This window comes from Anolis sagrei, chromosome 6 (genome assembly GCF_037176765.1).
Source record: "Anolis sagrei isolate rAnoSag1 chromosome 6, rAnoSag1.mat, whole genome shotgun sequence".
NCBI lineage: Eukaryota > Metazoa > Chordata > Lepidosauria > Squamata > Dactyloidae > Anolis > Anolis sagrei.
The window spans coordinates 130,863,908-130,878,243 of record NC_090026.1 but is presented as its reverse complement, the minus strand read 5'-3'; the positions used below and the strand labels follow the sequence as shown (position 1 = coordinate 130,878,243).

At 47.1% G+C, this 14,336-nt stretch overlaps 1 protein-coding gene across 2 annotated transcripts in view; it reads right to left on the bottom strand.

The window, feature by feature from the left end:
• Positions 1-14,336, bottom strand: part of SMARCC1 (SWI/SNF related, matrix associated, actin dependent regulator of chromatin subfamily c member 1) — a 145,318-nt gene that overhangs the window by 83,453 nt on the left and 47,529 nt on the right. For both annotated transcript variants that reach the window (XM_060782736.2, XM_060782737.2), the window contains exon 15: positions 10,535-10,606. In XM_060782736.2, coding sequence (XP_060638719.2) covers positions 10,535-10,606 — 72 coding nt within the window. The remainder of the gene's footprint in view (positions 1-10,534; positions 10,607-14,336) is intronic.

Here is a 14,336-nt window from a genome sequence, read left to right as displayed (position 1 = left end):
CCACCTGGCATCCACTGGGAAGTAGCCAGCAATGAAATGACCAAGGCATTGCATCTCCGCCCCATCCTCTGTTCGGATATCAGCTAGCAAGCCAACGCCTTAAATCAACAAACAGCTTCCTAAGATCTACAGAGATACTTGCAGGAACACCTCAGCAAGCGAGAGTCCAAAAGTGGCAGAACTTCAATCAGTGGCTGAGACACACAGAAGGCTGGGCGACCTGGAAGGTGCTGAACAGGCTGCGCTCTGGCACCACGAGATGCAGAGACAACCTTAAGGAATGGGGCCACAAAGTGGAGTCCACGACATGCAAGTGTGGAGGAGAGCAAACCACAAAGCAGAAATGCAGTCTGAGCCCCGCCACATGCACCATGGAGGACCTTCTTACAGTCACACCAGAGGCACTTCAAGTGGCCAGCTTCTGGTCAAAGGAAATGTAGCATCATGCCAAGTTGTTAAGTTTGTGTCTTTATAAATACATTATAACCGTATTCTCAATTTGCTTCTGGCACGATAAATAAGTAAGCCACAGAATCTCTGGAAGGTTTGCCACACGAGTAACGTCTGGATAGGAGCCACAGAGGGGAGAAACTCTGGGGTGGCCAAATAGAGAGGGGGAGGCCCCACTGCCCCATCTCTCCAGCACATGACGGTGATACAAAGCTCCAAGGCCATGGGATTGTTTGTGCCGCCTTGGGCACATTCACAGTGTTCTGCCCCACACCTTGGGTTCAGCCAAAGCCCTGTGATGACCACAAAGTCCCGTTTGTTTTAGAGGACGAGGAAACTGATGGCTGCAGCCAAAGTCCACCAGAGAGAGCGCCTCCCAAGTGGCCTGGCTATCGTTCTCTTGCCAAGAAAGAAGAAAGAATGTGCTCATCGTCTTGGTCTCAACCCAAAAGAGCCCCATGACGCCAGACAGTGGCCGAGATGCTTCCAGGATGACCCCATTCCCAAAGACCAAGGGCCGGGACTCTTTTGCTGATTCGGAGCTACAATGTCCAGGTACAAACTCCTCTTTTCAGAGTCCCACCCACCATAAAACCCATTTAATTGAACTTAAAGTTTGATCTTGGCGACATTCTCCATCCCAGTAATGGGAATGACAAAGCCCTTGAGATATGGCCAGACTGCAACACCCAGGTTCCTCACCATTAGCTATGTTACCTAGTTATGCTGGGAGATGCAATCCCAGTATACTTGGAGGGCCATACAATTCCTTCCTTTTTGTTGTTGTTCATTCGTTCAGTCATTTCCAACCCTTCGTGACCTCATGGACCAGAGCTCCTTGTTGGCCGTCACCACCCCCAGCTCCTTCAAGGTCAATCCAGTCACTTCAAGGATACCAGCCATCCATCTTGCCCTTGGTCGGCCCCTCTTCCTTTTTCCTTCCATTTTCCCCAGCATCATTGTCTTCTCTAAGCTTTCCTGTCTTCTCTGTCCAGTGAGCAGTTGGGCTTTATTTCCTGAAGGATGGACTGGATGGTCCAAGGCACTCTCAGAACTTTCCTCCAGCACCACAGTTCAAAAGCATCTCTCTTCCTTTACTCATCAGCCTTCCTTCTGGTTCTGCTCTCACATCCGTAGGTGACTATGGGGAATACCACTGCTTTAACTATGTGGATCTTTGTTGCCAGTGTGATATCTCTACTCTTCACTATTTTATCGAGATTGGACATTGTTCTCCTCTCAAGAAGTAAGTGTCTCCTGATTTCCTGGCTGCAGTCTGCGTCTGAAGCAGTTTTTGGACCTAGAAATACAAAGTGTGTCACGGCCTCCACGTTTTCTTCCTCTATTTCCCAGTTGTCAATCATTCTTGTTGCCATAATCTTGATTTTTAATTTTTTTTTTTAACTGCAGCCCAGTTTTTGCACTTTCTTCTTTCACCTTGATTGGAAGGCTCCTCAGCTCCTCCTTGCTTTCGGCCATCAAAGTGGTGTCATCTGCATATCTAAGGTTGTTAATGTTTCTTCCAGCAATTTTCACCCCAGCCTTGCACTCTTGAAAATTAACATGAATGTGATGGAGGCTCCTTCTTTGGAGGCTTTTAAGCAGTGGTTGGATGGCCATCTGTCGTGTGTGCTTTGAATATGATTGTCCTGCTTCTTGGCAGAATGGGGTTGGACTGGATGGCCCACCAGGTCTCTTCCAACTCTAGGATTCTATGAATACAGAATGGGGTGGGTCACCCAATAATAACAATGATCCCTCAGCACACTACTATTGGGATTTCCTGTTCCACACTCACTGGTGATGATGTAAAAGCTGTTGTTGGTTTTGCACTATCGTCAGCCTTTTACAGTCACTAAGATGACAGCCGTAAGTGGAATACCCATGGATTTTCAAAAAAAAATACTACCTTATTTTCCCTGAGACAGGTAAATGAATCTCTAGGCCAGTGTTTCTCAACCTGGGGGTTGGGGACCCCTGAGGGGGTCGTGAGGGGGTGTCAGAGGGGTTGCCAAAGACTATCAGAACACACAGTATTTTCTGTTGGGCATCAGGATTCTGTGTGGGAAGTTTGGCTCAATTTTATCATTCGTGGGGTTCAGCATGCTCTTTGATTGCAGGTGAACTATAAATCCCAGCAACTACAACTCCCAAATGTCAAAGTTTGTTTTCCACAAACTCCACCAGTGCTCACATTTGGGCATATTGAGTATTTGTGCCATCATTGTTTGAGTCCACAGTACTATCTGGATGTGGGTGAACTACAACTCCAAAACCCAAGCTCCATGCTCATCAAATCCTTCCAGTATATTCTGTTGGTCATGGGAATTCTGAGTGCCAAGTTTGGTTCAATTCCATCATTGGTGGAGTTCAGAATGCCCTTTGATTGCAGGTTAACTATAAATCCCAGCAAAAAAAAATCAATCCAGCCCCCAACCCCACCAGTATTCAAATTTGGACGTATCCTAAAGACTGCCAACGTTGGGGCATGTCTAATGTCCTTGGGGAGAGAGTTCCAGAGTCGGCGGGCCACCACAGAGAAGGCCCTGTCCCACGTCCCCACCAAACGCGCTTGCGATGCAGGTGGGGTTGTGAGCAGGGCCTCTCCAGATGATCGAAGGGATCATGTGGGTTCATATATGGAGATGCGGTCACACAGGTAGGCAGGTCCCAAACTGTTTAGGGCTTTGTAGGTGAGCACCTGCACCTTGAATTAGGACCGGAAGATGAACGGCAGCCAATGGTTGGGGGTCACCACAAAATGGGGGCTGTATTAAGGGGTCACGGCATTAAGAAGGTTGAGAACCACTGGTCTAGGCCCTTCAGAACAACGGTCAAAGAGGCCCATTGGCCCATGCTCTGGAATTTCAAGACGGCAGCATTTAGGGTCAAGATCACGTATGTGTATGTTGCTTTTACATCTCAATCTATGGCAGCCTCATACATTTCATAGTGCTTTCTTAGGCGAGGACTCCGAGGTGGTTTTGCCAATTCCTTCCTCTATAACAGGCAAGAGCCAATTTTGGCCCTCTGAGTGTTTTGGACTTCAACTCCCACCATTCCTAACAGCCTCAGGCCCTTTCCTTTCCCCCCTCAGCCGCTTAAGCGGCTGAGGGGTGAAAGGAAGGGGCCTGAGGCTGTTAGGAATGGTGGGAGTTGAAGTCCAAAACACTCAGAGGGCCAAAATTGGCCTATGCCTACCTTAAAAGATGGACAAGCCTTGACCAAAGCCCTCCCTGGCTGTTTACTCTCATGTATCTTTGTTGAAAGGAGCTTTGTGTACTCTTTCTGAAGCCACTGAAGCCTGAAATTCTATCATACAAAGCCCCCCCCAGCTATATTTAAAAGGAGAAGAGATAAAACGGAGGCAGCATTCAAAAGGTCTGTCATGCAGCCAAGTGACATCCTGCAAGCCAAGGCTTCGGTCTCGGATGCAGCAGCATTCATGCTCAGTGACATTTTGCTGCACTGATGTTGGCAAGGCCCAATGGGCTGCCTTCTGCTGTGCCAGAGACGTCTCACGTTCTTAGAGAAATATAAAATCAATAAACAACTCCTTGAGGGACCGGACGTGCGATACTGAGCAGCAGGCGTCAACATTACCTATGAAGCAGCCATGTCGGATGTTCTTTCAACATAGAGCAGAAAAGGAAGGCCAGCCTTGCTGCTGGTGAGCCAACAACAACAACAACAACAGCAATAATGGTAGAAGAAGAGAAACACGCCCTGGCAGATGATGTGAAAGGCAGTCAAGAACCAACATTGAGGGAAGTCAATAGTAGTAAACTGCTTCAAGTGCAAAAGACAAATAGTGAATACCGTAAAAACACAATCCAGAGCAGAAGAGAAAACTGGCAAAAGAAGGCTCTCCGTGGACAGTTCCTGGGGAAAATTGAGAGCCAAATTGACAAAGAAAAAACATGGCTGTGGCTCACAAATGGAACTCTGAAAAAAGAGACAAAGGAGGGCCTGATTCTGGCAGCCCAAGAACAAGCCATTCGAACCAATGCCATCAAAGCCAGATTTGAAAAGTCGACAACAGATCCCAAGTGTAGACTCTGCAAGGAAGCAGATGAAACAATGGATCACATCCTGAGCTGCTGCAAGATCGCGCAGACAGACTACAAGCAGAGGCACAACACCATTGCTCAGATGATTCATTGGAACTTGTGCCACAAAGACCCATCTGCCTGCAATAAAGAACTGGTGGGATCAAGGCAGATCACACCTGCCTTATGTTGCCTTCAATCCTCCTGTTGATCTATGGTCACTCCATGGATTTCACAGGGTTCTTTAGGCAAGTAATATTCAGAGACAGATTTGCAAGTTCCTTCCTCTAAAATATAACCTACAGCACCTGGGATCCATGACGTCACGAAGACTGGGAAACGACTGAACGAATAAACAACAACAAACCAGGGATTCATTGCTGTCCCCTCATCCAAACACTAGCCAGAGATGAACCTGCCTGGTTCTCAAGATCAGGATGGTCTGGAGTCAAGCTGCTTACAAATAACACCCTCCAAACTTCCATGGTTTGACACACATCATGTTGATGAAGCGAGCGCTGAAACAGCAGCCCATCTGGCTTTATTCCACATCTGGAGGCCAAGCAAGTCTGTCCCGGCATCTGCTTCTCTCCCCTGAGAGCTCCCTACTTCCATAAAATGCAACTTCAGGATTTACAGAGAAAGGCAAATCTTGCCATCTGAGATGAGAGCAGATGTGTCTCCAAATTACAACTCTGTCCAACCGCGCCGCGCTCCTCCTTCTCGCCGATCAGGGAGAGGGAGAGAGGGAAGCAAGGGACAAGGCCCAGAGACTACCATCTGGCTGGCCAAGCCCCATCGCTCTGCGCCCCCTTCCTGCTGACCCAGAGGAAGGAGAGAAGGAAGCAAGGCCCAGCGGCTCCTCCACTGCGGCGGATTGGATGTGTTGTCATCATTGTGTTGTTATCATTGTGCTGTTCAGACTGATTGTGTTGACCGTTGTTGTGACGCTGCTATCTTGTGTTGAACGTGTGTCGAACCCGCCATAGTATATGACGCCTTTTATCGCGTCCATTGTGTTCATCTCCGGAAAGACTGGTGCTGACCGGGACGTTCCCTGTTTTATTGTTACGTCTCTGGTCTGTCCCCTCATGACTCAGGGTTTTAATCACGACCTTCAGAGTTCTATATCAAAGAACTAGACTCCCATTCTTTCCACACTGCCCCTTGTGGTCAAGACAAATGGTGCAAATAACATCTACTATATAACTGACATTTGTAAATAGTGCTGCTGAGTCATCAATAACGGCATATATTGTCTCCACTACGGATTACCATCTGCTCTGCTAAGATCATCTTTACCCGAGACGGCCAAGAAGATCCGGAGACCTGGCCCTGGGTGCCGGCTTGGTGTTCCACGGGCCCAAGGACCTAGGTCCTTCGGGACGAATTGTCTGTCTTGACTGAGTAGTTGTGAACCATTTATAGTAGACATTATTTGCATATTGAGCACGTTAGAACTATCTCAGCCTATTTTGCCCATGTCATCTTAATCTAAGCACTTTAGTCCTGCTAAACCTTATATCATTACCATAAGCACTTTAGATCTTGCTAGATCCCATACCCGACTAAGTGGTCCAAAATCCTAGGCCAAGTGGCTCATAGCTATTGCACTTTATGTTCTATTCATTGGGTTCTTGCTAATTGTTTACATCAGAATACTATATCTAGGTCAATGATTACTTTACCTCTGCTGCTACTGATATCCCTCCAATTTCCAGCCCAAGTGCACTTTACAATAACTTTAGCACAAGTGCACTTTATAATATTAACACAAGTGCACTTTATAGCTTTTTCAGCGCAAGTGCAAATTGTAACAACTTTAGCACAATTGGACTACATAGCATTAACACAAGCGCACTTTAGAGCTTCTGCTACACTGGAAGGAATACACAGCACCGAGAGGTGGGAATATTGGGACCCAGAGACAGATAAACATTACTATGAGCATTTGCCCACAACCGAGATTATAATTGCTGGAAATGGAGGGAACATCCCCGGGGGGGGGTGGGGCTGCGGGTGGGAGGGCCGCCATTGAGGTGGTGACCGGGAGAGGGAGATACGGGAAAAGGAGTATAAAACATTCGTTTCGGCTCAAAATTTTTAATAACAAATTGGCAACTTCCAAAGATCCTAGAAATCAAAGACAAAAGCAAATTTGACCCAAAATTCTTAATAGGACATTGACAACTCCAAAAATTAATGCTACTATTCGGCCCGAAATTAATAACGATAATTTGATAACTCCAAAACTCACTCCTGACAATATACAACTGAGGTGCCAGGATGGTGGCCCCTCCAGGCTAAAGGTGGTGCTGTTCAATGCCAGGTCGGTAAATGGAAAAACATCTATCATTCGGGCTGAGAGGGGCGGTCAATAAATGCAAAAAATAAATAAATAAATAAATAAATCTAATCCAAGAGGAGCGAGCCGATCTGGCTTGTATAACGGAGACCTGGTTGGACGAGGGGGGAGGGGTCAATCTCTCCCAACTCTGTCCACCAGGTTATTCCGTTCAGCACCAACCAAGGCTTGGAGGGCGGGGAGGCGGAGTCGCAGTGGTCTATAAGAACTTCATTCCACTGATCAGGTGTCCCATCCCACAATCATCTTCCTTTGAATGTGCCGGCTTCAGGATAGGTGACCGGGACAGGATAGGGATTCTGTTAGTGTACCGACCACCCCGCTGCACTACAGTCTCCCTACCTGAGCTAGCGGGAGTGGTCTCGGACATGGCGTTGAGCTTTCAACGGCTTTTGGTCTTGGGAGATTTCAACGTCCATGCCGAGGCCCCTCCTTCTGGTGCGGCTCAGGACTTCATGGCCGCCATGGCAACCATGGGCCTGTCCCAACTAATATCGGGTCCCACCCATAATGCCGGGCACACTTTAGATTTGGTTTTTGTTCAGGGATGGGATGGGGGTGACGGGGTGGAGGAGCCGACCATCGCTCCGTTGCCATGGACCGATCACCACCTGATCAGATTTAGACTAACTGGGCCTCCTAACCTCCGCAGGGGTGGTGGACCCATTAGAATGGTCCGCCCCAGGAGACTTATGGATCCAAATGGATTCCTGACAGCTCTTGGGGATCTTCCCACCTCCTTGGCTAGTGATACTGCCGATGCTCTGGTCTCTCGTTGGAATAATGAGCTGACTAGGGCAATTGACACTATCGCTCCGGAACGCCCCCTCTCGAGTAACCGAGCTAAACCAGCCTCTTGGTTTACTGAGGAGCTGGCAGCAATGAAGCGAAAGAAGAGGAGGCTAGAGTGCGTGTGGCGCCGGAACCCCACCAATCCAGCCCAAACACACCTGAATGCCTTTTTAAGGTCCTACGGTGTGGCAATAACGGCAGCTCAGAAAATATTCATCACAGCCAATATTGCATCAGCGAAGAATCGTCCGGCGGAGCTTTTCCGAGTTGTCAGGGGCCTGTTAAATCCGCCAAAAAGCGAGGCCTCGGACAACTCGGTGGCTCGCTGTGAAGCATTTGCTCGATTCTTCGCGGATAAAATTGAGCGGATTCGGTCAGGTTTTGACGTCATGTTAACGGCAGTCTCTGGGGATGTAACGAGAGCATCTGCTTGTCCAGTTTTATTGGATTCTTTTCAATTGGTTCAGCTTGAGGATGTGGACAGGATCCTTGGAGAGGTGCGACCCACCACATGCATCCTAGACCCCTGCCCATCCTGGCTGGTTAAGGAAGCCAGAGGGGGTTTGGCGGAGTGGGTGAAGGTGATGGTTAATGCCTCCTTACAGGAAGGAAAATTTCCAGCGAGTCTAAAACAGGCTGTGATAAAACCGCTGTTGAAAAAACCATCACTGGATCCCACTCAATTTGACAACTTTCGGCCAGTTTCCAATCTCCCCTACTTGGGCAAAGTCATGGAACGTGTGGTGGCAACACAACTCCAGGGGTTTCTGGTAGACACTGATTATCTGGATCCGGCACAGTCTGGCTTTAGGCCGGGACATGGAACTGAGACAGCCTTGGTCGCCTTGGTAGATGATCTGCGCAGGGAACTGGACAGGGGGAGTGTGTCCCTGTTAGCTCTGCTGGACCTCTCAGCGGCTTTCGATACCGTCGATCACGGTATCCTTCTGGGTCGCCTCAGGGATATGGGGCTCGGGGGCACTGCCTTGCAGTGGCTCCGATCCTTCCTCGAGGGACGGACCCAGAAGGTGTTACTGGGTGACACCTGTTCGGCCCCACAACCATTGTTGTGTGGAGTCCCACAGGGTTCTATTCTGTCCCCGATGTTATTTAACATCTACATGAAACCGTTGGGAGAGATCATTCGGAGTTTCGGAATAAGATGTTATCTCTATGCAGATGATGTCCAAATCTGTCACTCCTTTCCACCTGTCACCAAGGAGGCTGTCCAGACCTTGAACCGGTGTTTAGCTGCTGTGTCGGACTGGATGAGAGCTAACAAATTGAAATTGAATCCAGACAAGACAGAGGTCCTACTGGTCAGTCGTAAGGCCGAACAGGGTATAGGGTTACAGCCTGTGTTAGACGGGGTTACACTCCCCCTGAAGACGCAGGTTCGCAGCTTGGGAGTGATCCTGGACTCATCGCTGAGCCTGGAACCCCAGGTCTCAGCGGTGGCCGGGAGAGCTTTCGCACAATTAAAACTTGTGCGCCAGCTGCGCCCGTACCTTGAGAAGCCAGATCTGGCCACGGTGGTCCACGCTCTTGTCACATCCCGGTTGGATTACTGCAACGCACTCTACGTGGGGTTGCCTTTGAAGACTGCTCGGAAACTACAACTAGTCCAGCGAGAAGCAGCCAGATTGCTCACCGGGGCGACGTACAGGGAGCATACCACCCCCCTGTTGCGCCAGCTCCACTGGCTGCCGATCCAATTCCGAGCACAATTCAAAGTGCTGGTTTTGACCTATAAAACCTTATACGGTTCCGGCCCAGTGTATTTGTCCGAACGGATCTCTCTCTACGTCCCACCTCGAAGTTTAAGATCTTCTGGGGAGGCCCTGCTCTCGACCCCGCCATTGTCACAAGTGAGGCTGGCGGGGACGAGGAGCAGGGCCTTCTCAGTGGTGGCCCCTCACCTGTGGAACTCACTCCCCGGGGAGATCAGATCGGCATCTTCCCTCTTGGTGTTTAGGAAAAGACTCAAGACCTGGATCTGGGATCAAGCCTTTGGTAATTCTGAAAGCTGATTGAATGAACTGATGATAGACAAGGACTAATGGAATGGACGGATATATGGACTCTGAACCTGAGCATGAGACTGTTTATGATTTTATTATGTATTGATATTTTTAATTAATTGTTGTAATTGTTTTTTATCTGTATTGCTGTGAATCGTCTTGGGCATCTAATTGTGCCCCCATTGTAAGCCGCCCTGAGTCCCCCCCGGGGTGAGAAGGGCGGGGTATAAGTAAATGAAATAAATAAATAAATAAATAAACACACCTTTTGGAGCCTCAAATGCAAGCCTTGTTTCTGGATGTCTCTGACCTGCCGATTCCAAAAATGAAACCCATTTCCCCTCATCGGATCAAGTTTTTGAGATACACAAAATATGTTATTTACTTCTGCTCATCCATAGGAAACCAGGGTTAGAGAGAATGGGGAATTCTTGTCTATTGACTCATGTAAAACACATATAACGACGTACACCCAAGACCACACCATTAAAACACATTGGCAAGTCCAAGCTGGATGGTCCAGCCTGCCCCTTGTTTGCCCTGATTGGGCTCAAACTCTATCACCCGGTGTTTCACTTCCAGCTTTCCAGTTGGATGGACAGCTGCTCATAATGTCAAATCCATACTGGCGTTTTCACCAGCCGCAATTATGCTCCCAAACAGGATTGAAAATTAAAGCGTTTGGGCTAATTACAATCAATCAAAGTGTCAGAGTGGATGTAATAACGGAGACAAGGCAGCACGCAGCTTGACCTAGCGAGAAGGGCCTCGGGTCAACCAACAGCACTGAAATGGAAGCCATGGCGGGAGGAGAGAGGAGAAGGCGGCACAGGCCTCCTGGATTTGCTCTTACTTACATCTCCGGGGTCTTAGACTTGTTTTTCCCATTGAAGAACTCTGGAAGAGCACGGCGTTCAATCACATGGATGCTGTCGGAAAAACAAGACCATTTTCATTCTAAAGTGCGTACACACAGATATATATATATATATAGAGAGAGAGAGAGAGAGAGAGAGAGAGAGAGCGGGAGAGAGATTTTGATCTTTCAGTTTGACTTCCCCTTCCTTTAATAGACTGAGCAGGAAGCCACAACGCAATGTTCTGGATATAATCCCTTTACCATCAATTGAATTAAGAAATGGATTTTCTATTTCAGAGAGTGATCAAAAGTCTGGTTCGTTTTAAAATGATTAGGATGAAAACAATTGAACAGTGAGCATTTTCTTCAATAAATTCAATGGCGTCTGAGAATAACTACAGCTAATTCAGGCTCAAGTTTTTGAGGACCTTCCAATGCAACTGACTTTGCCTCTCAGCTGCCCTCTTTCCATTAATGGGACACATACAGATGCATTTCTATGAACCAGGTCACAGTCCAAAGCATGTTGCATTAGGAACCTTCTTGTTGAAGAAAGGCTTTCTTTTTGAACTAGAGATTGTAGAAAAAGTCCAAGAGGGTCAGACTAAAGGCCCATCTGGATCTGAAGCACCCTGTTTCCCTTGACGGCTGGACATTTTGTTTGATGAATTAACCAATTCCCTCTGACAGTAGGAGACATAACACATCTCCCAATAAATGCATACTTTGTTATGGTATTGTATTGTGATTACATCCTGTGCCAAAGATATTATTCAGGAACATTACTTGCAGGAGTAAACACTATATATACCAGGCATGGGCAAACTTCAGCTGTTAAGGATTGTGGAAGTCCAAAACATATGGAGTGAGGGCCCAAGTTGGCCCATGCCTAGATACACATGTATAAGTCTAGAATAGTGGTTCTCAACCTGTGGGTCCCCAGATGTTTTCATTCAACTCCCAGAAATCCTAACATCTGGCAAACTGGATGGGGTTTCTGGGAGTTGTAGGCCAAAACATCTGGGGATCCACAGGTTGAGAACCACTGACCTAGAAGTTTTAGTCAAAAAGTTGACCCAAAATCCATGGGTTGACTTGTCTATGGGTCAACGTCAGTTCTGTACCTTCACTCTTATCATAAAAGGAACCACCTTCTGCTCTAATGGCAAAAGGAGAAAGGCGAGTCTGTTTGTGTTTCATATCTGCAATTAAGAGTAAAGACTTTTCTGTTCATTTCTCCTCTTGTCTGTGTGTCTTGTGCAAGGGACGTGACTGCCCAACAGCCTCCAGACCATCAAGAGATCTTGCAAACTCAAGGCAGCTGCAGCTGGTTCAACCAACCCACCTGCAGGGCTGCCTCCCTCCTTTCCTATTGTCTTCCACTTTGCCAGGCCTTAGCATGTTTCCCATGTATATCTAAGGCAGGCCTGTACAACCTGTGGCTCTCCAGGTATTTTGGACATCAACTCCCAGAATTCCTGACCGTTGGACAAGCGGTCTAAGGGCTTGTGGGTGTTTGGAGTCACAGGTTGTGTAAGTCTGATCTAGTGTGCCTTTCCAGAATAATGAATTTCTCAGCAATATGCCCTCAAAATGCACTTTATTATTGATGTGGGGTTGATTGATTTGCATGCCCTATCCCTTCCGAAAATTTCCATCCCAGTTATATCCTACCTTGCTCATGCCCAGCATTATTTTTTAAATTTTAATTTTACATTTGGCCCAGCCATAGGTTTTAAATGCTTGTTGTGTTACTGTACTGCTTACATTTTATTTTATTTTTGTTTATGAGATGTATTTTAAATGTTTTGTATTGTATTGTCGAAGGCTTTAATGGCTGGAATCACCTCACTACCTCTGAGGATGCTTGCCATAGATGCGGGCGAAACATCAGGAGACAATGCTTCTAGAACATGGCCATATAGCCCAAAAAAACCTACAACAACCCAATGTTTTGTATTGTTTGTTTGCTATTGTTTTATTATTGATGTGTTGTGGGCTCGGCCTCATGTAAGCCGCACCGAGTCCCTTGGGGAGATGGTAGCGGGGTATAAATAAAGTTTAGTATTATTATTATTATTAAAGTATAGCATCAGTTGAGTCAACTTGGATTCTACAGAGAAGTCAGGCTTGATTTTCAATATTTTTTTGTACACCGCACAATGCCTACCTCCCAGGAAAATGAAACAAAATCAATTAACAAATTGCCTAAGGGGGAAAAAACTACAAAACTCATAAGGTCACTGTAAGTTATGGTTGTGTACACAATAACTGGAATTAGCCCAGTCAAATGGCAAGGAACACCTCCAGATTCTCTTCTTGCGCAGGAACGTGAAACCTGGAACGCGACACCAGGCTGACTGAAACATAGCATTTAACATTTAAAAGGCGCACTGTTTTAAGTGAGGGGAAGTGAGTAGACATAGATGTAAAAATGCCTCCTCCTCCTCCTCCTCTTTTCTGGCAGCGAAATGACGCAAGTCTCAGAACAGCAATTATGCCAGCCCAATTTGCATTCCATTTGAGGGTAGCGTCGAGCCGCGCTACAAGCGCCTGAGCATGCTTCGGATACAAAAAGGCTCTCCCCAGACGGCTATTAAGAGGAGCTGTATCCACGGACGTCAGAGAAGAACACTTTGGGCCCAGGAGGAGCGCAGGCATAATGGTGTTTGCCTCTTGAAAGCTGCCTCAAGGGACTGAAGCAAGTCCATGGCGCACAGGAGAGAGAAACACTGGCCAAATATCCAGAGTCTATCAAATGGGAAAACGCTGAAGCTGAGCAAGGATTCGAACCCGGGTCCCCTGGATTCCTAGTCCAACACTGACAACCATAACACTATTCTGGCTCCCCAAATAGGAACCAGAATCCTGAAATAGCTAGGATACTATCAACTGGGAAACAAAGAAATAAAAGGGACCGAGGACACAAGCTCCGAGTTCTGCCTTAAACCAAACACAGCTATACACTTTCCCATCTTTATCGCTATGATACTTCATCTTGTTGATGGGAACCTTCCATCAGAGTGGAAATCATCTATCAGACCGATGTCAAGCTATTTAACCTTAGCAGACAGAAAGCCAAAACCAAGGTCACAACAACATCTATTATAGAACTCCAATATGCTGATGACAATGTTGGCTGTGCACATTCAGAAAAAAAACCTACAAGCCATTCTAAACACTTTGCAGAAGCATGCGAGAAGCTGGGTCTGTCATTGAGTCACTCTACAGAGGTGAGAAGATCGGGATAGAAAAGTTCTAAATATATAAATAAATAAATAGAGCCTCAAGAAAACCAAAGTCGTCTTCCAGCAGTCACCAGCCAATCCCTCTCCAATGCCAGAAATACAGCTTAATGGTGTAACATTAGAAAATGTTGACCCTTTCCTCTCTCTTGGCAGCCACTTCTCCACAAATTCAACATTGACACTGAAATACAACACCACCTGAGCTCTGCGAGTGCAGCATTTTCCCGAATGAAACAGAGTGTGTTTGAGGACCGGGACATCCGTAGGGAGACCAAGGGGCTTGTTTATAAAGCTATTGTCCTCCCAACCCTGTTGTACACCTGCAAAAAGTTGACTGTCTAAGGACATCACACTCAACTCCTGGAAGGATTCCATCAGTGTTGCCTCTGAAGAATCCTGCAAATCTCTTGGGAAAACAGGTGGGGAAGTGTCAGCATGCTGGAAAAAGCAAAGACCACCAGCATTGAAGCGATGCTCCACTGCCATCAACTCTGCTGGACTGAATGCTACATTGTCCGACCACCATCTCCCAAAGCAGTTATGCTACTCCCA